General features: G+C 43.5%; 1 protein-coding gene across 1 annotated transcript in view; it reads left to right on the top strand.

The window, feature by feature from the left end:
- LOC146835058 (vitamin D3 hydroxylase-associated protein-like) overlaps window positions 1-26652 on the top strand; it is a 686483-nt gene that overhangs the window by 514485 nt on the left and 145346 nt on the right. Inside the window, exons 11-12 of the mRNA XM_085602724.1 lie at window positions 4381-4424; window positions 13768-13807. Of these exons, the coding sequence (XP_085458850.1) occupies window positions 4381-4424; window positions 13768-13807 (84 nt within the window). The remainder of the gene's footprint in view (window positions 1-4380; window positions 4425-13767; window positions 13808-26652) is intronic.

The raw sequence follows: 26652 nt of genomic DNA, 5'->3' as shown, positions 1-26652 counted from the left end.
TTGATTGGCTGCAATACAAAATCCTGCATTTTGATTGGTTTTGAGCATCTTAGTCCCGCCTCCTGACTGGCATGGCATCATTTTTCTTCTTCCGAGGCTATCAGCCCCTTTACTAGTAAAACCGTTTTTCCCTGTTTCTCCCCGTTCCCTCCCGCAGTCTGTAACTTTTTTTACCACAATGACCCCCCCACCCCCTCTCGTTCGTGCCTTCTTTCATGGCGGCACTTCCATTGAAAATGCAATAGGTCTCGGGTAAATCCGAGTCATATTGCATTTTCAATGCTTGTTTGTCCCGTGATTGGTTAGTGACTTTGCACAATATTTTGCCTGGCCTGTCCTAATGACATGCGCAATACAAACAGCTGTCTTACTGCCTTATATTCTACGCATGCGCCAAAAGTCAGCATGCTCGTGGATTCCCTGGCTCACCCGTAAACTGCATCTCTACTCGCTGGAGGGGAAAAGGTAGCTGCCAAGGATTATGTTAAAAAATAATAGAGACTGATTGGTGTTGCCAAACATTTTTACAGACATCGACAGTACATTAAGAGGGGAGCACACAGCTCCGCTCTCCGAAGTGTTATACAGCGAGATCAATGCAGCAGTAATATCTAACGGTATTAGGTAGACTTGCCTCCTCAATTAATGAGCATTTGTTTGCAGCTCTTATTGTGTTTTGGTTAATGGTATCAAATTAATCAAAACTACCTATTATGATAATGGAATGCCTTTGGGGTCTGAATGTACATAGGGGGAGGAGAGTGGCATACTCCGGAAAGTCACATTTCAGCTTAAATGGCCAGAAAGGACTATTCAATCATCCTGCAGGCCAGCGCGCGCCGGGCATTAGCAAGGCTGCGCCAGTCGCGGCATCTTGGAGAGGACAAAGCTGGAACATGGAGTACAGTAAGCAGTAATTAAACAATACAGCCACTGCACATTTGGCTAAAGACTCCCCTAAGGATACAGAGCTAATAAAGTGGACGTCCAGGAAGATTAGGCTGGCTTTTAATGTACTTGTGAAAGAAGATGCATCAGGGGAATATCGGGCAATGTGCAGACAAGAACACACACCGGCCTCCCGGGAAGGTTGCAGGAGGTTTCTATCTCCTTGCCTAGTACTGAGGTACTGTATTGTAGTGTACCATTTTTTTATAGTGCTTAATATCCCTGTTCGCAGCGTATACGCGTTTAGCCGCACTAATTGCAAGTTACGCATTATTACATCTTTTTAAATTCCAGTGTGGACATCTTTCGACGAAAAACTCTGCTCTGTTACTATGTTTATCCATCACTGCCCGCAAATGATTTCCTCAGAGGTCCGGAATATTGGCTCCTGCAGTGCTTGTGAGATTTATTGGTTGAGTAAATAGACATCTTTGTTTTAAATATGCATCTTTGTTTTTTTATGGATTATTTTAGCACAGTGAAGTAGGTGTGTGTTATGTGTACATTTTGGTCGAAAAGCAAAAATGTCAGGAAGCAGTTCAAAACTTTTGTTTCAAGAGAGAACCTGCCCTTTTTAATAACAATCAAGGGGCATATTAGCAAGCAAGGCGTTAAAATTATCGCCGCTTTAGCGGGAGAAAACTGCCGCTAAAGTGGCGATAATGGGCTTGATAAGATGCCGCAGAGAATTCCAATAGAAGCCCATGTTCACACCAGAACATGGGCTTCTATGGGAATTCTCACAGGCATATTATCAAGCCCATTATCGCCGCTTTAGCGGCAGTTTCCTGCCGCTAAAGCGGCGATAATTTTAACGCAGTTTCTTGATAATATTCCCCGTAATACTTTTAATTCGACAGTAACGGCACTTCTCAGAAACAAACAACTTCTATTATTCCATTTCAAGCACTGTTTTACGCACTCCATGAGAAAGTGCATGTTTTAGCTGCACTCTCCCACGTGCAATGCTCCCCCCCTCCTGAAATACTTGTTTATCTCTCTTCCCCCTGCATGTTTTGTGTTTATTCCGCAGCAGGAATGCGGTGCTTGTTGCAATTGCTCGTTTTGAAAGCCCTCGATAATTTACAGAAGCATGAGGGGGCATATTTACAAGCTGGCGATAAAAAATGATCGCCGCTTTTGCGGCCGAAAAGCGGCGATAATTTTATCGCCTAATTAGCAAGGCCACGCTAACGCGTGAAACCTTGCTTTAGCGTCGGGATTCCTAACGCCCATCTTTGCATCTCAAATGAGATGCAAAGTGGGCCTTCCTGACCTAACATGACAGGAGAAATGTCGCTAAGCGCATTTCTCCTATCATCAAGCCCCACGCTATGAAGCATAGTGTCAGGAAAAGTAGCGATAACCCCTGTAATCGCTACTTTCCTTACGCCTGCTTCAGGACTGACTTAGCCATTATATCCTATGGAGTGTGGATATCATGGTTAAGTTTGTGAGTCCCTATCAGCAAGCTGACGCCACACTACGTGAGATTATCGCTGGGGTTCCAGCGATAATCTCACGTTAGGCAGTTAGTGTGAGGATTTTTATCGCTGAGGAGATAAGCGTTGCTAATAGCACCCCATCTCAGCGATAAAAATCCACATTACCCGGCGATAATTATCCTCACGCTAAGAGCGCTGAGCGATAATTATCGCCGGTTGTTGCTGATATGCCCCACAGTCTGTTGCACAGATCAGCAGGTAGCAATAAATAATCATGGGTTGATCTAAAAATCACGTTTACACGCGTAGCCTGAAGGCAAAACCATAACAAGGCATTGGCAAAGCCAAAAGGTCTGGTTTAATAATGTTATTTCATGCACATTGACTTGGTTGCATGTATGTGTAACGTGTCACTAATTCAGTTTCAGATTAAATATTTTAAAGTGTGCTTCGGTGAAGAAAACAATTATTGCTTTCTGAATAGAATGCGTGCATGAGATAAAAAGTGATTGTTTGGTAAACTTTTCAGATGTGAGGGAGTCACTCGTGTATTCCAACGCAAAAACTTGAAGGGGCAGAAATCTAGATTGGCCATCACTGGCAACATGGGGGGCAGAGTTGGGCACAGCTCGACTTACTAGTCAGTAGGCTGTGCCTTGTCTTCGCACACAAAGGGAATTCTCTAGAAACATCTCCTTCAGAGAAGGCACCAAGTATAAAAATAAGACCCTAAAACCCACTCTCCAGTTCACTTTCTAGCCCTGTGGAAGGACTCTGAGAGAACTGCCTGCAGCTGTGGCCTGATGTGAACATTAGAGGATTGCTTTACTGTACCTGAAAGGACTGTTCTGCTGCCTGAAGTCTGTATTGAACCATCAAAGGCCTGCCCTGTTGCTTGAGCCCTGTTCAAGTGTTTGAACCCAGGACTACCAAAGTGACTCCATGGCTAGTTGGCAGGCCACCTGATCAGACCCTCAAGGACAGAAACAACTCCAGCCATCTTGAACCTACAGTTGGACCCAGTCTGAGTGAGTCCCAACCCTCCAAAGGGTGCCCCCCCATTCGTGAACCCTTGGAAGTGGTTCTAAAGGTTTCCAGGTAGCCAAAATCCAAAATGTGTGACTTGGAAAATATTTGGCTAAAAACAGCTCTGCCAATCAAGAGGAGACCGGGACTAACCTGCTCTTCTATCTGACCAAGGTCCATTGCCGGTCCACATAACTTTGCTGCAGCCCCTTCTACTTTCTTTTCTGCAGCAGCAAACTCTGTTTAGTGGTCCTTCAAAGACGGGATTTCCAACCCTGTGGAGCTCTCTTTGGCTAAGGCTTGAGTCTCGTCCCACTGGAACTTTTTGATTTCCAAAAAAGAGATTAAATCCAAATGTGGAAAATTTCACAGCTACTTCCTCCAGAGGCTACCCATCAATGTTGCCTCCTCCCAGGACGGCATCTGCAGCCTTGTCTTTTACCTACTCACAACATTTTTGGTGACATTTCTTGTAAGTCCGAAGGTAAGCGCCAACCGAGCCCAACTATTCTTCATCCATTGCCACCGGCAGTATTTTTGAACGCTGACCACGTTTGGTGCTTTGATCTTCCAGGTGCTAGCATTTACCTTATACTTTAAAAAATCTTGACTTTTATTCTATTGATTAGATTTTTGTCATTTTGGTGTCAAATAATTTATTAAATTTTACTCTATGTTTTAAAATTGGTGTGACATTTTTCTTGCGTTGTGTTTTCACTTTATTACTGTTTGAGAGCTGCATAAATATTGTACACATTGCTTTTAAGTTAAGCCTGACTGCTTTTGTGCCAAGCTACCAGAGGAGTAGGCACAAGTTAATTTACTGACTTTACTGATTCACCCTGACAGGGATTATGAGTGTTGCTTGAGCAGGGTTAACACCCCACTTAACCCAATTTCTCACAAATACCAATTGTAATTAACTGTATTCACTTAACATTAAGTCATGTTTATTTTCCAGCATCCCCGTTTTTCCAGCTTACTTAAAGCATTGTATAAATCAAGGTAAGATTAACTATTTTTTCCTTCCTTTATGGTGTGACTATGTATTGCACATAGTTACATATATATATTTTCTTGAGTGTCATGCTATATATTAATGAACAAACATAACACGCATCCACAAAATTCCTTACTTGTTTATGGTCCTGTTAAGTAATGACACAACTATAGTTTGCACTTTATATTTCTTAGTCACATTAATGTATGTGTCATTTTAGTTAATATGTATTTGCTCTTAGAATTTTTCAAGGGTTAATGAAAACTCTGAATGTTGTTATTTATATAGAGATTATATAGTATGGTGAATTATATGCTATTGACATTTGTGTCACCTTTTTGTACCACAATTGAATTAAAAGATTGCCCAAAAACAGAAGCAGGAATGCCTCTTCTCCTTAGTTCTTTCAAGGCCTGGGATGGGGGTCTGGCAGGCATTGCGCAGGCCAGCAGGGACACCTTTCATCCTAGTTGCCCTTCACGGATGAAACCACCTCTAAGTCTCTTTATGTTGCTGGCAAACATTCTGTAGGAGAAGCAATCCAGTTTTTCCTTTCATAATGGCTATCCGTCTTGTTAAACAGGTGAGTCATTTATTTTATTCATAATGTTTATGCCATATTCTTTCTCTTTCTTCCACCAAATCTCCCCCCCCCCACTGCATCAACTTCAGAGAAGCACATCTCTATTTTGCTGCAGGAGGAGTGAATATTGTTCTCCAAAGGTACTATAAAGAGGGTTCTGGATGTGAAAAGAGGAGAGGGTTGTTGCTCCTGTCATTCCTTTCTCCCAAAAAAGGACAGCCCCCTTCATTCTGTATTGGACCTTTAACCTCATATTGCCAATTGCTCATAGGACCAATTCAAAATGCTTGTCTTGTCCACTCTCAACTTAGGAGACTGGATGATGTTGTTCGACCTCCAGGATGCACATTTTCATATACCCTTCTTGCAGTCCCTCGAGCATTACCTTAGCTCAATGTCAACCAAGAACATTTGCATTTTGCAGTGTTTCCCTATTACCTCACTAGTTCCCCTTGGATGTTTACAAAAGTGATGGAAGTGATTGTGGTACACATTTGGAGGCTGGGGATTCCATTCTTTCCCTACCTTAATGACTGGCTATTGAAGAGGGGCTCCCCACACTCAGTTGTAGACAACCTTCAGATGACAGCAAAACTCTTGATATCATTTGGGTTCACATTTAAAGAGTCAAAGTCAAATTGGCCCGTTCTGAAAGGTGATTCTGAGATATTCAGGCTATGATCTCAATGTTTCAGCCTCAGTCCTACATCTCGTTGAGAACAGCTGTGAGGCTTCTTGGCCTCCTAGCCGCCTCCATTTTCCCAGTCAACCACCCCAGGTGGTTTGTGTGGCCTCTCTAATGGAATATGAAGTCTCAGTGAGCCCAGTACCAAGGAACTCAGATTTCAGAAAAAATGGTTCACGATCTGCAGCAATGGCTTCTCAAGTACAATTGGCCCAGCAGCTGGATCCTCTCTTTTCCCCATCAAGAGCTGACGGTGGTGAGAGATGTGCCTCTATTGGGTAGGGGATGTGTAATACACGTATAACAGCACATCAATATAGATTAGGAAATGTCTTTATTCTCCAGAAGTCAGCTGACAAGTATTTTTTGGCAGAGTCAAAGCACAACATTTCACAAGGAACTTTAACTATGTAACATAAGATTGAGCATAAATATCACAATATGTTCCTTCCTTCAAAGCAAAAGATTAACAATATCTTATAATTAATTAAATACTTAAACTTTTTTAAAAAAATCACAAACGTATAAATGAAATAAATGTAAATTAAATACACCTCGATTAATATTATCCAGCAAAAAGAAAACATAGAATTATTGTGCCAAAACATTAAATACCCACTTAAAGAATAAGAGTAATCAACCCCAATCCAATCTATGAGGAATCTTTCCAATGCTTTCACTACTGTGCAGACCCACCATGGTAGAGATAGCATCTTTTAAACCTGACACTCCATTTTATCCACACATGCATTGACACCTGGACACACTATGTGAACCTTCATATCTTTACAAACTGTGGACACATTCCACCATTCCTTCCCTTTAACTCTGACATCATTCTCAATAATAGAATCCACCATTACAGGAGGACCAAATATATAATGACTCTTGGGTTCTTTTGTAGGATATTTAATTCTGACCGAGTCCCCCACTTTTACTTTAGACACAACATTTCTTACACAGTGTTTAACATCAAAACTTCCTGTGAATTCTTTCGATATTACTACGGTATCATTTCTGCTTCTATGTCTTTCTCATGATTTACACGCAAACCCACTACTTCATCCAAACTGGGCACATTTGGAAAGAAGCAACTCCTCTCAATATCTCAAAAGGACTCTTACCTATATCCCTGCAACATGTTCTCAAACACTTCCACTACATCTATTCTACTGCTTACTGGTCTTCGGAAAGATTCAAAAAAAGTACGGTTCATCCATTCCACAAAACTAGGTTAGTAAAAGGCAATTCTATGATATTATACTCTTGAAAATTCACCCATTCATTTTAATACAATACAAATTGAGCTCCATTGTCAGAATCTATTTCTCTGGAAAGACTCTCCCTCCCTAACAAATACTCTCTGGGAAAAGTTTATGATTCCCTTAGTAGTGGGATCAAACATGAATTCCACTTCACCACCATTTGCTATAACAATTGGGTAAAACCACAGCAAGTTTCTATCTCCCAGACAACATGTGGAACAATTCTACCAAATCAACATCTAAATTAATGCACAGATCATCAGGTAAATCCATGGGCTGGAAAGGAGGGGCATACGTCTTCATGGTTTTGTCACTGGTCAAGCAATTCACACCATTTTTTACAACTTCAGCAATTTCAGTATTCATAGATGGGCACCAGAACACATTACAAATTCTTCTTTTCGTGACAGTTTGGCCCAAATGCCCTATATGTCCCAAATCAATGATACGTGATTTCAAACCCATCTGTAGAATAAACTTACCACCACCCATTAGCATGTTGTTTTTTCCAGGATAATTCATCTGAAGTTCTAGGAAAGGGTTGAATATCATATGAAAGTTGTTTTTCATTGGGCCCACTATCAACTGTGTAATTGAATATAACACACAGGACCTCATCCTTTCTCAACTAAAAAAAACATTCTTCTTCTGTACATCCTCCCAACAGACAAGCATCTTTGGCAGTTATCACTCTTCCTTTTGCTCCAAATTAATATCATTTTTAACTATATCTGGTAGTGGATATCTTGCAAAAGAAATCTGCCTTGATGTACTTGTTACCACCCAATAAATGTTGAACTTTGAAATTGTACTGAAGTAATTTTGAACTTAATCTGGCAAATCTGAATGTGTGATCTTCAATAACATTCCCCCTAAGTATATACACACGAGGTTTGTGATCTACCAACAATAGAAAAGGTCTGCCCCATACAAAATCTCTTAAATCTTTCAATTGCCCAGCAACACATAAACAACCCTCATTTTCTATTACAGAATGATTATTCTTACTAGGACGTAAAACACTAGAGGCTAAACCAAGAGTACGCTCTTGATTACCACACATTTGAGTGATCATTCCCTCAAATCACACAAACTAGCATCAACAGATACAATGCACTATTTGGTGGGATCAAACAGGGAAAGTACTTTTTGTGAACTCTTTTTTGAGTTAAGTTTCTCTTCACACAATTGACTCCATCAAAAAGTTTTTGTTTCTTAAAAAAAAAATCTCAAATATTTACATTTTGCAGCAAAATTGTTGACAAACTTTGAGTAGAATTCATAAACTCTCTAATGACAATGCTACTTGTCCTTTGTTAATGAGACTGGGTGTCTGCACAATATCTTAAACTAATCCTGTATGTGGCTCAAATCCATCCTGAGAAATAACATGTCCTAAATATTCTTAGGAGTTTTTAGCAAATTCACATTTTCTCTATTGGCTACAATTGTCTCCACAATAGCTTCAAATAATCCTGCATGTGGCTCAAAACCACCCTGAGAAATAACATGCCCTAAATATTCTTAGGAGTTCTTAGCAAATTCACATTCTTCTCTTTTGGCTACAATTCCTGCATCATTCAACCTGAGCAAAACTTCCTTCAAAATGTCATCATGTTTAAATGTATCTTTACCTGCCACTACATTGTCATCCTGGAAAGCCAACATTCATTAGATACCCTCAAGTACATTCTCCAGTATTCTTTGAATGGTCAAGCCAGCTATTCCCAATCTAAAAGGCATTCTCCTGAATTGAAACATGCCCACTGGAGAGACAAAAGCTGTAAGATGTTTGGGCGTGGGATCTAACTATACTTCTCGATACCCTGATGCCAAATTAAAACATTTAGCACAGGCAAATAAGATGACCAGGTCATCAGCCCTTCAAAGAGGATGAGAATCAATCAAAATCTCCTTGTTTAAGCTGCATAAATCGATCTTTGATTAGATCATTTGGGTTCTCACCCACTTCTTACGCAGACAACACACAAATTGTTGTTTCTGCATCAAACGAAGTAGAATTCAATACCTTCCAGTTTCACGACTGTATGAGAGCAGTCAGTAGCTGGATGGGCAAGCATTGCCTTAAATTGAACTCGGAGAAAACCAAGGTCATGTTATTTGGCAATATACCCCTATCCTGGAGCAAAGCATGTTGGCCTACGGAGTTGGGAACACTTCCCATCCCGGTCCAAAAAGTAAAAAATCTGGGCATAGTTATTGATGAAAAATTGAATCTCAATAAACATATTTGCTCGGTTTTTCCTCTAGTTATAACACTTTGAGAATCACTAAGAAAATTCTCCCATTCATTCCCCTTGCCACCAGAAAAACAGTTATCTCCCTACTAATCCTTTCCAAATTGGATTACTGTAATAGTCTATACATTAAGGTCCAAAAACAGTTTAATTGGAAAATGCAAAGTATCCGAAATGTAGCAGCTAAGCTCATTCTAGATTTATCTAAATTTCATTCTGTCTCAGCTTGTATCAAAAATCTACACTGGCTTACATTGGCTAACCGGATCAAATTTAAGGCTTTGTGCCTTACTTATAAAGCTGTACACGATTCCAGCCCCAGGTTCCTTAAACAATCCCTGTCTTGGCATATACCTAAACAAGATCTAAGGTCTAAAAATACTTTACTGATCTTGCGCCCTAGATATAAGAGACTCAAATGGGGGGGAAGTTGTTTCTCCTCTGAAGCAGCAGCGCTTTGGAACAACCTACCAATAAATATCAAAGCAGCTCCGACATTACTGAGTTTTAGGAAACTTGTTAAAACGTGGCTTTTAAATGCCTCGCTGCCTTTGTTCCCTTGACAATGTAAACACCCCAACTCAGCGCCAAGACACCCTTGGGTAATCGTGCACTTTAGAAGTTTCTGTAACATAACATACCATACATACCTCAAAGATTCTTTTTTTTCACCAGAACCAATGGAGATAACCACAAATATAATTCAACAGGTTCAATAACCCTCTCTCACATATCTGTCTAAGCTAATCCACGAAATCCTCTCTTACACTAAACAGAACACTTCTCAACTTGTGTTTGACATGGTGTGACTCCTTCTTTAATCTTAATCTTGTGCTTAAAACCATTGATATGCCCAAATTGTCCAGAAAACATTCTTGAAAGCATCAATCCAATGTTTCTTTTCACAGTCATAGGCTTCTCACACAAGCAACACTTGTTCTTTGGTTCCAGGCCTTAATGTCATGCCAAATAACCGCTGGTGGTACCATCCTAGGATGCTTGAGCCTTTCTTTGCAACATACACCTTTACCTGTAAAACATGTTCTTTAAATTAGAAACAAAATTCCCCAGTAACTGAATTTTTCTTCCTTCATAAGAAACAGGATTCCTATCATGTGGTTCTAACTTCTTGTTGCACCAGTTTTTTTCAAATACATCCTAGCACCAGAATCAACTGATAGATTGAGAGCTCTATTGTCCACTAAAATTACTGTATAAGGATCAACACATTTATCAGAATCTTCCTTGCTCACCAGTATAACCTTGTTTTTTAAGGCTTCAGCTGCGAAAATGTCAATTTCCTCTTGCATCAAAGAGTTGATTCTTGTGCTACTCTCACAGACTTGAGCAAAATGCCCTTGTTTAACACAGTATTTTCTTTCTTTCTTTCTTTATTTAAAGGATTTATAAAGAGCAAACTGTCACCTTACAGGAATCTTGGCGCTGTGAGCTTTCATCTTAAAATAACGGCTGGACAAGGAAGACAATATGGTCACTTAGGGAAGAGCCAAGTCTTTAAGGCCTTTCTAAAGTGCAATAGATCAGTTGATGATCTGAGAGTAACTACTAACCTGTTGCATAATTAGGCTGCTTTTACTGTAAAGGATCACCCTCCTTGTCTATTCTTATGGAACCTGGTGAGACATAGGAGGTTTGCTGAAGCTGAATAGAAGCACCTCCTTGGGTAGATCTCCTTAAGTTCCGTTGCAGGGGCACAGGACCTATCTGAAACATAGGAGCTTATCCACTTCAATATGGTCCCACCAACTCCAATCGAGGCTAGCCTATTCAAAAGGACATGGTGGTTGACCGTATCAAAGGTGGACAACAGATTGAGCAGTATGAGAATCATGCACTGGCTGCTGTCTACCTTCAACTGGAGTTTATCCATGTCAAGGAGTAAGGCCGACTCAGTCCCATGTCCTGGCCTAAATCCAAACTGTTCCTCCTCTAAAAGAGAGTGCTCTTCCAAATAGTGGGACAATTTCCCACTGAAAAAGTGTTTGAGTATTTTTACTGGTGAAGAAAGGAGTGATATCAGCCTGTAGTCACTGAGCATCAGTGGATCTGTCACAGGTTTTTTCAGCCAAGGGATGACTATTTCACTTTTCCAGTTCCATGGGACTGTGACCGACTCCAATGATTGTTTGCAAATCTGCAATGTAGAAAAGATCAGTTCCTCTGCCAGCTTTTTCTGTGCCTTATGCGGTAGAGGGTCAAGAGGAGAGCCTGATGAGGTGGCATCGCAATGGCCTGAAAATCATCCTCAGAAATTGGTTAAAAAATGTCAAATCTGTCTGAGATAATATCTACATGATTGGTCCTATTGTATGTTTTGGTGAAAATTGGTGCTGTTACTTCGGTATTAGAGGAAATAGGTGATAACTGATTCTGTACTTCCACTTGGATGTAGTTCATTCTGACCCATCCCTATTGGTTCAGGGGGGCTCCAATATCCTCCAAAATCATGCTGACCTTTTTGAGAAGAAGTCAGCAAGATTATCGTAGAGAACTTGCGAAGAAGTTATTTCCTGTTTTTGACACTCGGGGTTAGATAGATCACGCAAAATGTCAAAGACCTTCTTTGGGCTGTTTGGAGAGGTCATGATAGTAGTGGCATAGTATTCAGCCTTTACTTTACATTCCTCCCTTTTATATTCAATAAGAGAGTACTTTCAACATTTCTTATCCTCTTCTGAATAAGGCCTTTGCCATTGTCTTCCAAGTTTTTTACAGGTATGTTTTAACGCTTTTAAGGATGTGCTATAGCACAGGTCAGAGGGTCGACAGCACATTTTTTAGGTTAGTGAGGGGTATTTCTGCATCAAGTGTTGCTAAGTTACCCTCTTTTAGTGCAGAGCAATTTTCCTCTTCTGACCTCTTAGAGTTAAAAATATTAGAAAGGATAAAAACCTGTCCATGTGTTCACCTAGTGAGTTTATACCAGGTCCTGTCATTCCTTGTTATGGCTGAGCCTGACTTCGGAGTGTGAGGTTTCTTTATGTTGAGTAGGAAGGCTATTAGTGCACAGACAGTCCAGCACAAGGGTGATATAGCTTTTAACTAGGATTAGTCAGTCATGTGAAAAGGTAAGGTCAAGATTGTGCCCACCCCAGTGGGTAAGACCTTGGACTAATTGCTGCAGTCCCAGAATTTCACAGGCACAGTAAAGACCTGTTGCTCACATAGATGGACAAGGACACCCATTGGGGATTTTGTGTGGAGAAACCACATCTAAAACATATAATATTCTGTTTGTAAAAATGACTCCTCCTCTTTCACCCCTGCTTTGCTCTGACTTACCCCTTTCTGGGAAATGTTTTAATGCCTGTTCCTTAACTACTCCTACCCCAAAATTATCACTTCTCACAAGTTTCGTGGATAGTGATAGTTTCTTGCAACAAAGGATTCTTAAGAGTGAGTAATTTGTCTTGCACTTATTTATATCTGCAACAAACAACAATTTTAGCTCTAAATTGAGAAGTAAATTTCCCAAATTGAATCAGCAGCTAACATGCAGAGAGGTGCAACATAAGTGTCAATTGATTTGTATTGATGTTGTTCTCTTGTAATAAATTCTTTCCGTCTGCCGCGGACCCCCCAGCCATCATACTATGGTGGTGGATCTTTGATGTGTGGATGGCGGGCGGATGGCCCCCGCCGGCCCGCCAGTGACTACCGCCGGCACGGCGGGGGCGATCCGCCCGCTATCCTAATGGGGCCTTAGTTGCTCATCAAATTGTTTATCAAGACGGCAAATCACCCTGAAATTTGTCTACGTTTTCCTGTCCATCTGCTACATCCAAAAGAGGCAAATGTTCAAAAATAACTTGGCCTTCAAATCCTAATTTATGTCCTATAAGATATTGTTTACGTTCTGCACTGAATCTGTTTTCTCCTATTGCACCTAAATATTTAGTGAATGCTCTAAACCAATTTTTCCATAACCACAAGAAATAATATTAATAATAAAAAGAACCACAAGAAAACTAACTGTCCCAAATCATATAAATTGACAATACGTGTATGTGTCACAGTTATGAAGTTACAATGATGAACACTCGTGCTGTGCCACGCCTGAGTAATTAGCAAAATGTGTGCGTGTCACAGCTGCAAAGGTTATCACTAGAGTTGTGCCGCTCCTAAAAAGTAGTGATGAAATCTTCACCTAAAATACTTAGACATACCTCCACAGACAGGCTTCAGATATTTGCTTTGCTGTAGTGTAGATTGAAAAGATAATCCCTAACATGGATAAAACTATGATACTATACATGACTATAAGCTGATTGACATAATATGCAATGTAGACACCAAAGCTCTTTCAGCCTGATCGAAGATGGTGCTGATAAGATGTGGACACTAGCTCGCTGATCCAAGATGACGCTCATATGATGTAAAAACTAAAAACTGACATGTGATGCTTTCAGAATGCAAGGGTGCTGTACATCTGAAACTACATTGTCTAACACCCTGTTTCACAGCATTTGTTGGTTATACTGCTGACTATTCTATGTTTTTTACTAATTTTTTACTAATTTCTTTAAAAACCTCTAGGTCGGTGAAGGCTCTGTGGACGAACCAGAAGGCACAGCAGGTACCTCATTTTTAAGTATCTTTCATTATTATCTATCTCCTAAAATGTCACAGGTTTACTTGCCTATATTTTGTGTTTACTTAATGTCTCCATTCTAGGAAGATCTATGCTAAACACAAGGGAATTGTGAGAAAATGGGGATGATGTATGCACAATCGTTCAAACAGATGGAGATATTGGAACATTTAAAAAGGATGACTAAACGGATGTTGTTTGGGGCGCTATTTTGAGCTCTGAAAGAAGGTTTTATAACCTTGATAACCTGACAACTGTCAAAGCCTCATTCCTCTTACAAAATAGGGCTTTGGGGGAGGCGGCCGACCAACGGGAGGCCTGCCACCCCTGGGGAATTTTGGGCCGGTGGTGCAGTCCAGAGCCAATTGGGCTTGTTTGGGCTACATTTGGGCTGGTTGGGCTACATTTGGGCTGGGGGGGATATGTATGCGGCCATTTTAGGTCACCAGCCACCATTCCAGTGGGGTGTCACGGCAGCCGGCCGGGGGGTTTTTGCTCAGGGTGAGGAGAATTTGTACTCGTGTCGGTACGAGGAATAAGGGCTTGTACACGCGAGGGAAACGGAGTGGGCTAAGTGTATCAGTATTGTGAGTTTTGTTTTACATTTGTTGTAAGTTTGTTCTTAAATTTGACTCGCCTTAGCCGTAAGCACTTGCGGAGGTAAAGAGGGGACACAAAACGTAAAGTTTCGTTTCTCTATGCGCTGGTGACGTCAGCCGTATATGACAGCCCTGTACAGTGTGTCAACGCACTTAAATTATGATTGTGGTCCCACAAATTAATTTCTCAGTGTGTGGCTGCTTTTAGGTCAGTGAATTACTTTTGGTGGTAAATAGAGGCTGCGTGACGTTGGCCTGTCTAGAAGCGAGACTGTCGTCATGTTTTCAGCAGTGCCGAAGTGTTTCCGCGTTATTTTATTTCGTTTCTCGCAGTAGCGGCCCTGGCCAGGCCAGGACGAAGCGCTATCAGAAACGAGTGCTAGGAAGGGAGAGTGTGCGTGAGGGCTTAGGCCCAAATGAAGTGGGGAGCGGCGTCGGCAGGAGACGTGCGGGTGGCGCCCGGACTCGAATGCAAATGAGGGATCGAATCTAATTGACCGAGGAACAGCCATCCCGTTCAATTCGGTGCATGTTATTACATTATATATCAACCGCTGCATCCGAAGGGCAGACAGGCCAATAAATTATGTGTGTTGTGTAGCTCGGCATCCATACGGCCTGTAATGTTGTTTTCTTCCGGAGATTGGGTTTAGGGTAACACAATACAGGAAGCCATTAGTAAGATGGCAAATTACAAGCAACGTCTCACTCCGGGAAGAATGAAGTACATTCAGGGCAGAGTCCAGGATTTGCGTGCTGATGCAACTTTACATACCGTAATAAGCATACCGTAATAAGAGCTACAGAGCTCTCACTTCATGTTGCAAGATACTGGTGTAGCATACGCATTCAGCCATAGACACAGGTCGGGATCGCATGAGTCAACTTGTAGTCTTTCTTCTCTGGGCAGCGGCGGGGGGGCTCTAACCCCGAGCGTGACTTTCCTGAGAGAGGGCGCATTCACTCGTGGGTCAGTTCTCAAACATGGCACATCAAGTAAGGAAGCGATATATGCAATACGGACAGTGCATTACGGTCTCCTGACTGTTCTCTGAATGCCACTAAAAGTTTACAGGCGCAGCGGGGCAGCGGGGGGCTATCAAAAGGGTGCCGCTTTTCATCACAAATCAACATGAACGTGAGCGCGCACAGTCGGTCAACGGCTGTCATTCGTGTTAACGAGCGCCGAGGTAGGTTTTGACACGGCGGCTAGCCCGCACATTTTGAATATTCCTGAAGATATTGAGAATGCGCTGTGGCACGAGGCATACATCTCCCTCGGTGGGGACAGTAGCCAAGTTTTTCTGGGTGGGTGTCTGGGAAAGTATGGCATGCATATAGGCACAACTAGTTTATCGAAGCCAAAACCCATCATTTGAATCCGCAACAACATTGGTTTGACACTCATAAAATGGGTTACTCGTACAAATTTATTCACTGGGCCCTGGTGGGGGTACCCAAGGGTGACAGGGACAGACAGGGAGAATACCCCCGGCAGGTCGGACTCCTCGTTTTCTTTGCAGGGGCAGCAGGCGCAGCACTCGGGTGAGTTACATGCGGCTCCACCCACCGAGCGGATGGGCAGGCTCTGCCTCGTGCGGGCGGCCTGCCCCAGCGAGGGACCTACTGGACGGAATACGGCCCAGTGGTTCGCTGAGTCCTCTGGGGGCACGGGGGTCCAGAACAACAGCAGGATGCAACGGATGGGCTTGCGGTACAGCTGCAGGAGTGTGGAGTAGTATGGGGATTGATCCGCTCTGTCTGGATGCACATATTACCGAACCTGATGGCAATGCACTTCTCTGAGACATAATGTGTTATGGTGAACTGGGGATCCCGGGCTGGAGTCCGCGGAGGACGGCCCATTGCGGTGGGGATCACGGGCTGGAGCCCACGGAGGGCGGCCCATTGCTGTAGGAGCACGGGCTGGAGTCCACGGTGGACGGCCCATTGCGCTGGGATCACGGGCTGGAGTCCACGGAGGACGGCCCATTGCGCTGAGGTCACGGGCTGGAGTCCACGGAGGACGGCCCATTGCTGTGGGACCACAGGAGGGAGAATGTGGGGGGAGAGTGGACGGACCCTGGCTATTGGGAGGGGGTTGCAGAGTAGGGGGGGGTCACTAATGTGGTGTCTAGTTTTGCAGCAGGTCGGGACAGATGGCGTGCAGTGGGGGATGGAGTGCGGCCTCCCCCGCTTTCACCACTGGTAGGCGGCGTGCTTCAGCAGGACGCTGACCTTGGCGCCAGGTAAGACACCGGGGTACACGCGGGGGGCGGTGGCACGCCACACGAGGGGGAGGGGCCTTGTGGGCTTTGGTAAGGTGCACTTCGGCGGGGACGTGGTGCGAGCAGCTGGGAACCAGGAACCCCGGGACGGGCGCAGGGTGGTCCCGTTTTGTGGGTGCCCCTTGGTTAACTGCCCAATTATACACTGAGGGGGGCACCACAGGCCGTCGCGGGCATTACAGGTGGGGCCCACTCCTCCCCGGGCAAGGAGGGCATTCAGTGGGTGGTTCCGTCTGTATAGACAAAATTACAGGGGGGGGAGGTGCTTTATCCTGTGCACTATTTGGGTGCCTCACTAGCTACCGGTGGGTCGTCATGGCGCACGGTACACGGATAGTCACACATTGCCTGGATGACGTTTCATGGGGGGCCGGCCCGGTTCTGCGGACTGTCAGTGGCAACTGACAAGTTTTTAGAGCCCACGGGTCACCTGGGGTGCACTGGGCAGCAGATTTGACACAAGGTCCTGGTGCAGTTGTCACTTTATTGGGAGGGATTTAGTGGTGGGGGCGATACAAGCCCGCTTGCGGTGAGACAAGCAGCTGCACATGCTGATGTGAATCGATGGGTCGCTGGCCACACTGGAGGTGACAGTCGGGGGGGGGGGTGTATGGTAGTACGGTTTCTGTTGGGGCGCCACAATTTTAGCTGTAGGGCGGGCAGCAGATTTTCAGTAGGGGGAAAGCGATCTCCAGTGGTGGACATCATGGCAGTAATACAGGGGCAAACAGACCATCAACTTGGGAGGCCCGGGGCGGAGGTTGCGGGGGTTTGTGCGGCGCGGTTGGCACATGGTATCCGGTTTCGGGCCAGGCAGGGGCCGGGAGTGGGCTCGTGCACAGCGGACGCTTGGTCTCTCTCTATGTGGGGAAGGTGGCTTATGCTAGTCACGGAAGTGGACAAGGGCAGGACGCCAGTCCCTATGGGGATGGGATACGTCGGAGGCAAAGGGTTATGCGTTTGGTGTTGGTTTCAATGGCTGCGGCCACACAGAGGCCATCAGAGCAGGTTGACAGGGATTTCATGGAGGGGGCCCAAGGCGACGAGCAGGGCGGGGGAAAGGGAGGAGCAGGTGGGGTAGTTGATATTGTCCATGAGTGGCAACGGTTGGTCTACGGTATCTGTGGCAGGTATGCTGTCGGGCATACCCTTCATGGGCAAATTAGGTGGGAGTTAAGGGACCTCGACGGGACAATGGGGCAGTTGCGTATCGACGGTTGGGCGCGCGAAAGGGGAGGCGGGCCCCAGGCTTGTGTATGTCGGGCTGCTGGCCGGCTGTAGTGGGGCCTGCGGCAGAGTCTGCCGGGCTGCAGAGGACGGGGTGTCGACGGTCACATTGCGATCTGGGATGCACGTGGGGTCATTTCAGGTTTCAGACTGGAGGGGCGGAACGTGGGGGGGGGGAGGTTGCCCGGAGGGGTGGGGGTGGGAGCGCAGCGTGCACAAGCAGTAGCAGTCTCTTCGCCAGGTTGGGCCTCATTCCTTTAATGGTTGGTGGGTTGACTTTATGCGGCAGTGCGTGGGAAGTCGGGCTGCGTTATAACAGACATTCAGCTGCGGGGCTCCGGGGAAGGGGTAACATAGCGCTCATTTCTGGGTCTCATATATGTGTCTTTTCAGGTGCGGTAGCAGGGCCTGCCGGGGTGGCCTCTTCCAGATGGATCGTAGGACATTCCTTTGTCATATGGGAGAGCGTTAGGAATTTCGAAGGGAACGTTTGGAGTGGGGTTTTCGTCTCATGGTGGTTCATTGTTTCTGGCACGAAACGGGGGTATGGAGGTGGCACGGATTGTGTCATACGTACACAGAATGATTCAGGGTGATATTCGTCCCGATGTTGGCTTATTCAGCTGGGGGGGGGACATGACCTGGGTCAGTGTAAGGCTTAGCACGGTGGACGGCAGGCGGACGGACCTGCTGGGGGGTCAGGCAGCAGGGGTCAGATAGTGCAGAATATGGACCGAATTCACTTCCCAAAGGCAACAGAGGAGGGTAGAGCAGCCAGCGGCGCTAGATAAGGCCGGCATAGGGAGAGTAGAATTCCCAGGGCTTAAGTATGCTGCGGTTCATTTCCTCGGAAAGATGGGGGGCACGCTGGTAACGCTTCTGGACTGAAGTTAGTCTGCAAACGAATCCAGGAGGTTGGATGGGGCATAAAAATAAAAATAAAAAATAAAAAATGTCCCTAGTGGGGGGGGTCAGAAAAGTCTGGGGGGCCAGATTTTCTGAGTGGCGTTCTCCCTAGTAATAGTGGGTAGATCGGTTCACAGTTTAAGTTGATTGGTTGGAAAATGTCACTACGGGTACACGCAGGAAGGGGAAGTAACGCAGGAAGGAGATAGTTATTTTAGGAAATGATAAGACGTTACACGTTTAATGAGTCAGCAGGGAAGACAAAGTTGGGGGTTTTATAAATGGTTGCAAATGGGGAAACTTTAGGGGTGGGGGTGGGGGGTAAGGCAGGAAGAAATTATTTAGTGAGGTTTAGTTTTGTACGGCACAGGCCAAGGATATTTGTTGTAAGGTGCACCTGTCTTCAATAAAGCGGCCTTTTTCACACTTAACAAGCTGTTTGTGGTCTGTGCTGCGCCACATTAGGCCCAATAGGGCTTTGGGGGAGGCGGTCGACCAACGGGAGGCCTGCCACCCCCGGGGAATTTTGGGCCGCTGGTGCAGTCCAGAGCCAATTGGGCTTGTTTGGGCTACATTTGGGCTGGTTGGGCTACATTTGGGCTGGGGGGGATATGTATGCGGCCATTTTAGGTCACCAGCCACCATTCCAGTGGGGTGTCACGGCAGCCGGCCGGCGGGTTTTTGCTCAGGGTGAGGAGAATTTTCCTGCCCTCCCTCCCCGTGGTAAAATGTGAGGGGGGAGGAGATATATTTCAAGGGATTTTCTTTGGAGTATTGGGGTTTTTTGCTTTTGGTTCGGGGTTTTGTTGGGAACAGGTGCACCGGGTCAGGAAACATGTACTGTTTGGTTGTCGCTTGAAGCAGGTGCGGGGTTTTTTGTACCAGGGTATGGTTTATGAGGGGGCGTTCTCCCTAGTAATAGTGGGTAGATCGGTTCACAGTTTAAGTTGATTGGTTGGAAAATGTCACTACGGGTACACGCAGGAAGGGGAAGTAACGCAGGAAGGAGATAGTTATTTTAGGAAATGATAAGACGTTACACGTTTAATGAGTCAGCAGGGAAGACAGAGTTGGGGGTTTTATAAATGGTTGCAAATGGGGAAACTTTAGGGGTGGGGGTGGGGGGTAAGGCAGGAAGAAATTATTTAGTGAGGTTTAGTTTTGTACAGCACAGGCCAAGGATATTTGTTGTAAGGTGCACCTGTCTTCAATAAAGCGGCCTTTTTCACACTTAACAAGCTGTTTGAGGTCTGTGCTGCGCCACATTAGGCCCAAAGGTTCCAATTTGATCGGAGGCTCGCATCTCTGGCGTGTTCTGGTTATTTATATTCCGTCATCCTGTCACAATACAATCTGTGTGGGTACTTGCTGTAATTCTTTTCCTCCAAAGTGCACATGCCCATCTCCCCTTTGGTAGCTCAGTAGGGCCCACGTATAGGATTAAGCATCTGTGCTTCAGAGATTTTCTTAAAAAATGAAACATAAAAATGTAATTTAATTTTTGAAATACATCCTATTTTTCTAATGAAAATGTGCTGCATTTAAAAAACAAAAAAGAAAAGGATTGCTATATTAAAAAAAAATCACAGACAATGTTGGTCTGCTAACCCAAGCAGGCCATTATCCCTGTCACGGCTGCAATTCCTAACAGGCCGCAAACTGCAACCTGCCTCATTAATATTCATGAGGTAGGTCAATGTGCAACGTGTATGTTTTTGTACATTAAGAATTGGGAGTTCCTAATTGCGATTCTGTTAGATTTGCAATTAGGAAATCGCAATTCCTACATTTTTTAATATGGTCCTTGGTATCTTTGGGAATTTTATACCTGAGATAGCATTTGCTAATTTTCAAGCCACATTTGCCTTCAATAGTGTTTTAAGAGTAGAGAAGATTTGATAAGTGAAAGCATTGATTGTATTCCACAGAACATCCACAGGCAGTTAATGTCAATCAATTATGACAGGGAAGATAGGGCTAGATTTGATGTGCTCTGCTTACTTGCTGAATCTTTCTTAAGAATTGCTGAAGCTGCCTAGGGAGACCCACTGAGGTGTGCGTATCCTCATTTCAGATGGGAGAGTACCATAGATTGCGCAACTGTACTACTGATGCTACTGGTTTGACTGGCCTACGTATTTGTATTAGTTGTAATGCAGTTTTTAAAAATTTTCCAGCAGGTGCCTACATCATTAGATCAGAGCCAAAAGTAAAACCCAATAATTTTGGCACATGATGTGAGACGTTACAGACAGGGTTACATTGTCCAAGCAGGAGTTCAATGCATGGAGAAGCTCTTCTAGTCTGTATTACATTCAGCTTTGTTGGGATAAGTGTTCAGGAAAAGGCGACCGTGCAATTTATATTAGTTGATGAGGAAGATCTTCTGCTCGGTAATGTTCCTAAGAGAAGAAATCTGTGTTCTTGACTTTCCACATACTGAATACAATTGTGGTAGTTTGTGTTTACAAATTAGAATTCAGTAGTGTCAGACCCCATTCAGTGTTCCACAGGGCAGACAAGTGCTTCTACCATGGTGGTTGAGGATGTTTGTCACTGGTGTCCTGGGGTCTCTCCATACGATGGCTTTGCAAACTGGGCCAAGAACAATGATTTTTGCATTTGACTCTTAGGGTAATGGGGTGAGAAGTCACAGACTTTTAAGGAGGGTAGTGTTTGGAGGCACAAGCTCAGAACTCAACAATCAAGCACATCAATGTCCAGCCCTTTGCTTGTTTTTTGAAAAAGAAAGTTCTTATAATCATACAGTAATACTAAATACTGCACAATTGAACTATTCAGGGTAATAACCCAGGTAACAGTTTCCCCACGGGCGCAACCCCCATCACCTTCTTTCTGTACATTCCCACACAGGCGACCCTGTCCTTGTCTCCAGCTTTGCTAGAGCATATATTAAGCACAGGTGCATATTTGGTAAGCAAAAGCTCAACTACATAACCCTTCCTCAGGTTTCTTACCTCTGTTTTTTTAGCAGGGAGGCAACAGTCTTAAGTCCTTGCACTCAGCTTAACCCAGCCTTGATCTAAAATATAAACAGAGGCCTTCAGTATGAGCACCTTGTATCTGTGGAAGTTGCAGAGGAGAGTGGGTGCAGCCCACAGTTTTGGCATTCACGGACTCTCAGGTGCAGAAAGTTGGCGAGCTTTAGGCAGTGGCCTTCAGAATTGCCAGCAGTTGCAATCTGATTCTGAGCCAATGTCGAACTGATGCACTGCATGCAGAGCAGTTGCAGCCCAACATGGGCCAATGCAAGTATCACACAACATGTCAGATTCCTACTGGCATATGCCACAATTTGCCTTCCAGCACTCGGTTGTCCACTGTGCTCTGCAAAGATGGCATCTGAGCCGACTGGGCTATTGTCAACAAAAACCCCTGTATGAATCTCTGGATTGAAATAAGCCATTTCAGTAGCATTCTCAATGGCCTGTTTGATTTTCTTAAAACTTTTCTCACATTCATGTGCCCAATGAAATGAACATTCTTTTACATCAAACCTCTCCATGGAGCACCTACAGTGGCAAAGTCTCATATATATCTGGAGCAGTAGCTGGCCCTACCAAGAAAAAAACGCACCACTGAAACATCTTGTGGGGGATCACCATTTGACAGTGCTTGTACTTTCTCAGGATCGGGTGTCATACTCCCATCAGAAAAGATATGGCCAAAGAATTTCAGCTTTGTCTTGTGAAACTCACATTTATCTGCGTTCAAAGTCAAAGCTACATCAACCAGTAAACAAACTTGTGGGAGAGCGGTATCGTGTTCCCTTTGTGTAGCTCCAAAAAGCAATATGTCATCACTATAATTGAATGCATTCATGACAGGCTGTATGATACGTCGAATGATGTCTTGAAAAGGTTCTGCAGCGAATGGCACCCCAAAACATAGTTATTTGTATTGAAACAGACCAATATGTGTAGAAACGTTTGCAATGTACCTGCAATTTTCTTTGAGTTCCAACTGATGACAGCATTTTTTCAATTCAAGGCAAGAGAAGACCTTTGTGTTATCATGTCAACTGGATGTTGTTCTCGTTCAATTGTCTCATTTGCCTCACACATGTCAATGCGCACTGCTCCTTCACTGTATTTTTTGGGCCCTACCACAATGGTAGAAGAAACCCATGGCTTGGGACCAGTAGAATGCTCAATGATATCATGCTTAAGTAACGATTTATGTTCCATTTTGACAGCATCTTGTAAATTAAAAGCAATTCATCTATGTCTTTGAGTAACAGGACGGACGTTCTTGTAAATATGCAGCTTTATTTTCATAGTCCTAAATAGCTTTCCTAAACCATGAAACAAAGAAGGAAATTTGACTGAATATTTCCTGGTGAGCATTCATGTTGTAGTTTACAAAAATCAGTCCCATATCAGCAGCTGTGCTTAACTGAGTAGACAGGCCCTCGAGGCGCATGGCGGGGTGCTTGCACCTTTATTCTCTTGTGTGTCATGATTGCTACAAATGAACCTTAACTCGATACAGCCCGTGTATACACTTTGGTTTTCAATGGCGTAAGTTGTGATACTGGAGACAATTCATTATATTTCTCTTCAGGCATAATGTTTATCAATGCACCACTGTAGATGGTTAAAGGTATCGAACAACCATTTAGTTTCAGTGCAGTATTTGGACAATGTTTGAATGACTTTGGTGCTCTGGAATGTTAACTTTTCTTTGACTGGCATTTTTCTTCTTATGCAGCCTGTCCAACATGTGCACACTTTTTTGAAGTAAACATTGACATAGCACAACCATCTTCTTCACATTCACTTGATCCTGATTTAGAAGAACTGTTTGATGATGATTTAGGTGACAATCGACTGCGTTCAGTGCTGATTTGTCTTAACCGATGTCGCCGCTTGGCCTTGTAGGTGCGCATCGAACATTGCTTCTGGAACGTTTCAATAGCTATTTTGTTTTTGCACCGTGATGCACTTGATTTTTTTTTTGCTTTGCAAACTGTCACAAAATGGTTCTCCTTCCCACAGCCTTTTCATATCTGTCCAATGGCGGGACATTTACCTTTGTGTGGAAACGAAAATCCACATCTAAAGCACAGCTTTTTTTGATGTGTAGATATCACCTTGTGTTCTTCAGTCTTTTGCTTTGGCTTAATTTTCACACTCATGACTGATTCTTTCTGGGCACCTCCAGCCTCCATGTCAGCAGCTTGCCTATTAGTACCCTCTTTAGCTCTGGCGGCCATTAACACTCACTCCAGACAAAGAGTTTCTCTCAGTATTCATCGTCTAAATGAATCTGACAAGCATCTATCAATAACTCTAAGACGTATAGGTTCTTCATCATTGCATTCATTAAACTTATAGTGTTTGATGAGAGTGTTGAGTCTTCCCAAAATTCATTGGTGGTTTCAAACACTTTTTGTCATTCTTGACTGAAAATGTATCTTTCATAAATCTACATTAGCATTGGATTGAACTTGATATTCAAAGTCTCTTTAATCTGACTGTATGTGATTTTTTCGTCAGTTCTCTGCATCTTCCTTAGAACTTGTTTTACACCATCTCTAGAAAGACTTTTGAGGTATTTGACAGTCTTTTTGTTATCAGTCTTTTCAAGTGCATCAAAGAACTCTTCAAATGTCTCTATCCAAACAATCCGTCTATCCATAATATTTTGTTTTATTGGCAGTTTCTAAAGGTGGTGATGGTTTCAGGAAGGCGGCAGCATTAAAGACCAGTGTGGAACTTTCTGACACTGTGTAATGACAGAATGTTTGTCTGTCATCTCTTTATTTTACTGTTCAACATTGACAGAGGTTATAGATTTAGCTAAAGCTATCAAAAGAGTGAATATTTCAAGTTGGGAAATAATTTAATTTCTCATTCTGTGAATGTGGTTCAAGAGTCTGACACTGTAAATGCATTATCTGTTAAAGAGAAAGGTAGCAAATTTGTACCCAAGAAGGGTTCTGGGTTTTGTTTCAGATGTGGTTCAAAGTTTCACATGAGCAATTGTACAGGTTGTCCTGCTCAAGGTAAGAGGTGTAACAAATTTAGCAAGGAAGGATATTTTCAGGGAGTCAGCAGGAGCGAGGGCAATGCACAAGTACATACAATTGATGCGGATGCTTCTGTTTCATATGTTTCACATGATCTCTCTAAAGTAGTCCTTACTTTGGACTCTGTTGTGTTGCAGGGAGTCTGCACATAACCAGAAGAATTATGTGCAGGAATATGGGACCTCGTTGTATAGGGGCTAAGCCCTCCTACCGCCTCAGTACACACAATCCCAGGACCGACTAGCTATAGTGTCTCACTCGCTCTCCTAAACAATCACGAAGATGCAAATGAATAGACACCCCAGAAAACAACACTCCGGACTCTCTTAGGAATCGCAGTAACAAGACGTACCCTTTCGCTCACTCACTCGTACTTGTCCACAGTAAGAATCGACAGAGACACTGACATAGTTTAAAATGTTTATTTTAACTATTGTGCACTATAACACAGTATACGAGCCACTACCAGCAGCAAAACGCATAAACCTAAAACAGTTAGCATTGTAGCAAGTCCATATATCATAAAGGGTAATGTCATCTTATAAAGACAGTGGATAAAGGACTATAAGGCCTAACCACCTTCCCCTTGGTAAGCAGAAGTATTATTATATAATGGAAAATTTCTGGGCTTTGTCAGCAGACTGAATAGCCATCTTAAAAGTTTACTTCAGTTGCGTTGAGAACCTTATGAACCATTAGTCATTGATGTTCAAATCAATTTATTTTTGATGACGATTGCATTCAAACTTCATGCAAAATTACGTGCTTGTCAAGCTGGGAATAGATCATTCAACTTATATGTAAATCATCAATAAACCCAATGCATTTCGGGTCCAATCATGACCCTTCATCAGGGGAATTCCTTATCATAGCTGTAGGTATAAAGAACAAAAAGGCAATTCATTCTATAGTCCTAATAGGCTTTAAATGATGAATCAGAACATCACATAGAGAACACTCAAATCATGCAGTAAATTAAGAAGTTAGTGAGCAGTTGTGTTGAGGTAAAGCCAATATCATGCGTTCTAGCGGTGTGTTAAAAAATATGCGGTGCCGCAATTCTTAAATAATCTGCCAAATTATTGCAGTTCAAATAGATTAACCAAAAGTTGCACTCGGACAGAAGCCGCGTACATCAATGTGTATTAGTGACCTATCAAGTGTTTTTAGTTTCAGTGTATTATAAAGGTGCAATCAGACTACAACAGGTATTCGCATATAAAATAGACCGTACAGTGATGGTTACTGAAAAAATAATAAACGCGCTAATCATCGGCTTTCATGCAAGCGGTAATGCTGGTCAAACGAGTGTTCGCATTTAATATGAAACGTACAGTGATTGTTACTGAAAAAGTAAACGCGCTAATCATCGACTTTCGTGCAAACGGTACAGTTGGTCGAACAAAGACGCAGTTGCAAGCTTACCTGATTAGTCAATTCAGGCTACGTACGCCGGAACCACGTCAGATTGCATGTCTGGCGTGCTCCCATCGGACAGGATGTGGCTTAAATTAGTAGAAAGAGATGACGGAAAACATCCGTTAGTGCGAAACAATAGACATAGAAACAATCAATGCGTGCGAAGTTACACGTATCGTGCTTGTAAACACGTTGTCAGAAACATAGAATAAAGGCAAATATTCATACATATTCAAGATGGATCAATAAAATTCCAGCATGCTGAAACTATAGGGCGAAAAGGTGGTTTCTCCAAGTTTTTGTGGATTTTAGGTAACATATATAGTTTAGGCCGTCGTG

This window comes from Triturus cristatus, chromosome 4_2, assembly GCF_964204655.1.
Source record: "Triturus cristatus chromosome 4_2, aTriCri1.1, whole genome shotgun sequence".
Lineage (NCBI taxonomy): Eukaryota > Metazoa > Chordata > Amphibia > Caudata > Salamandridae > Triturus > Triturus cristatus.
Note: the sequence above shows the minus strand (reverse complement) of the source record. Positions and strands in the feature narration are given on the sequence as shown.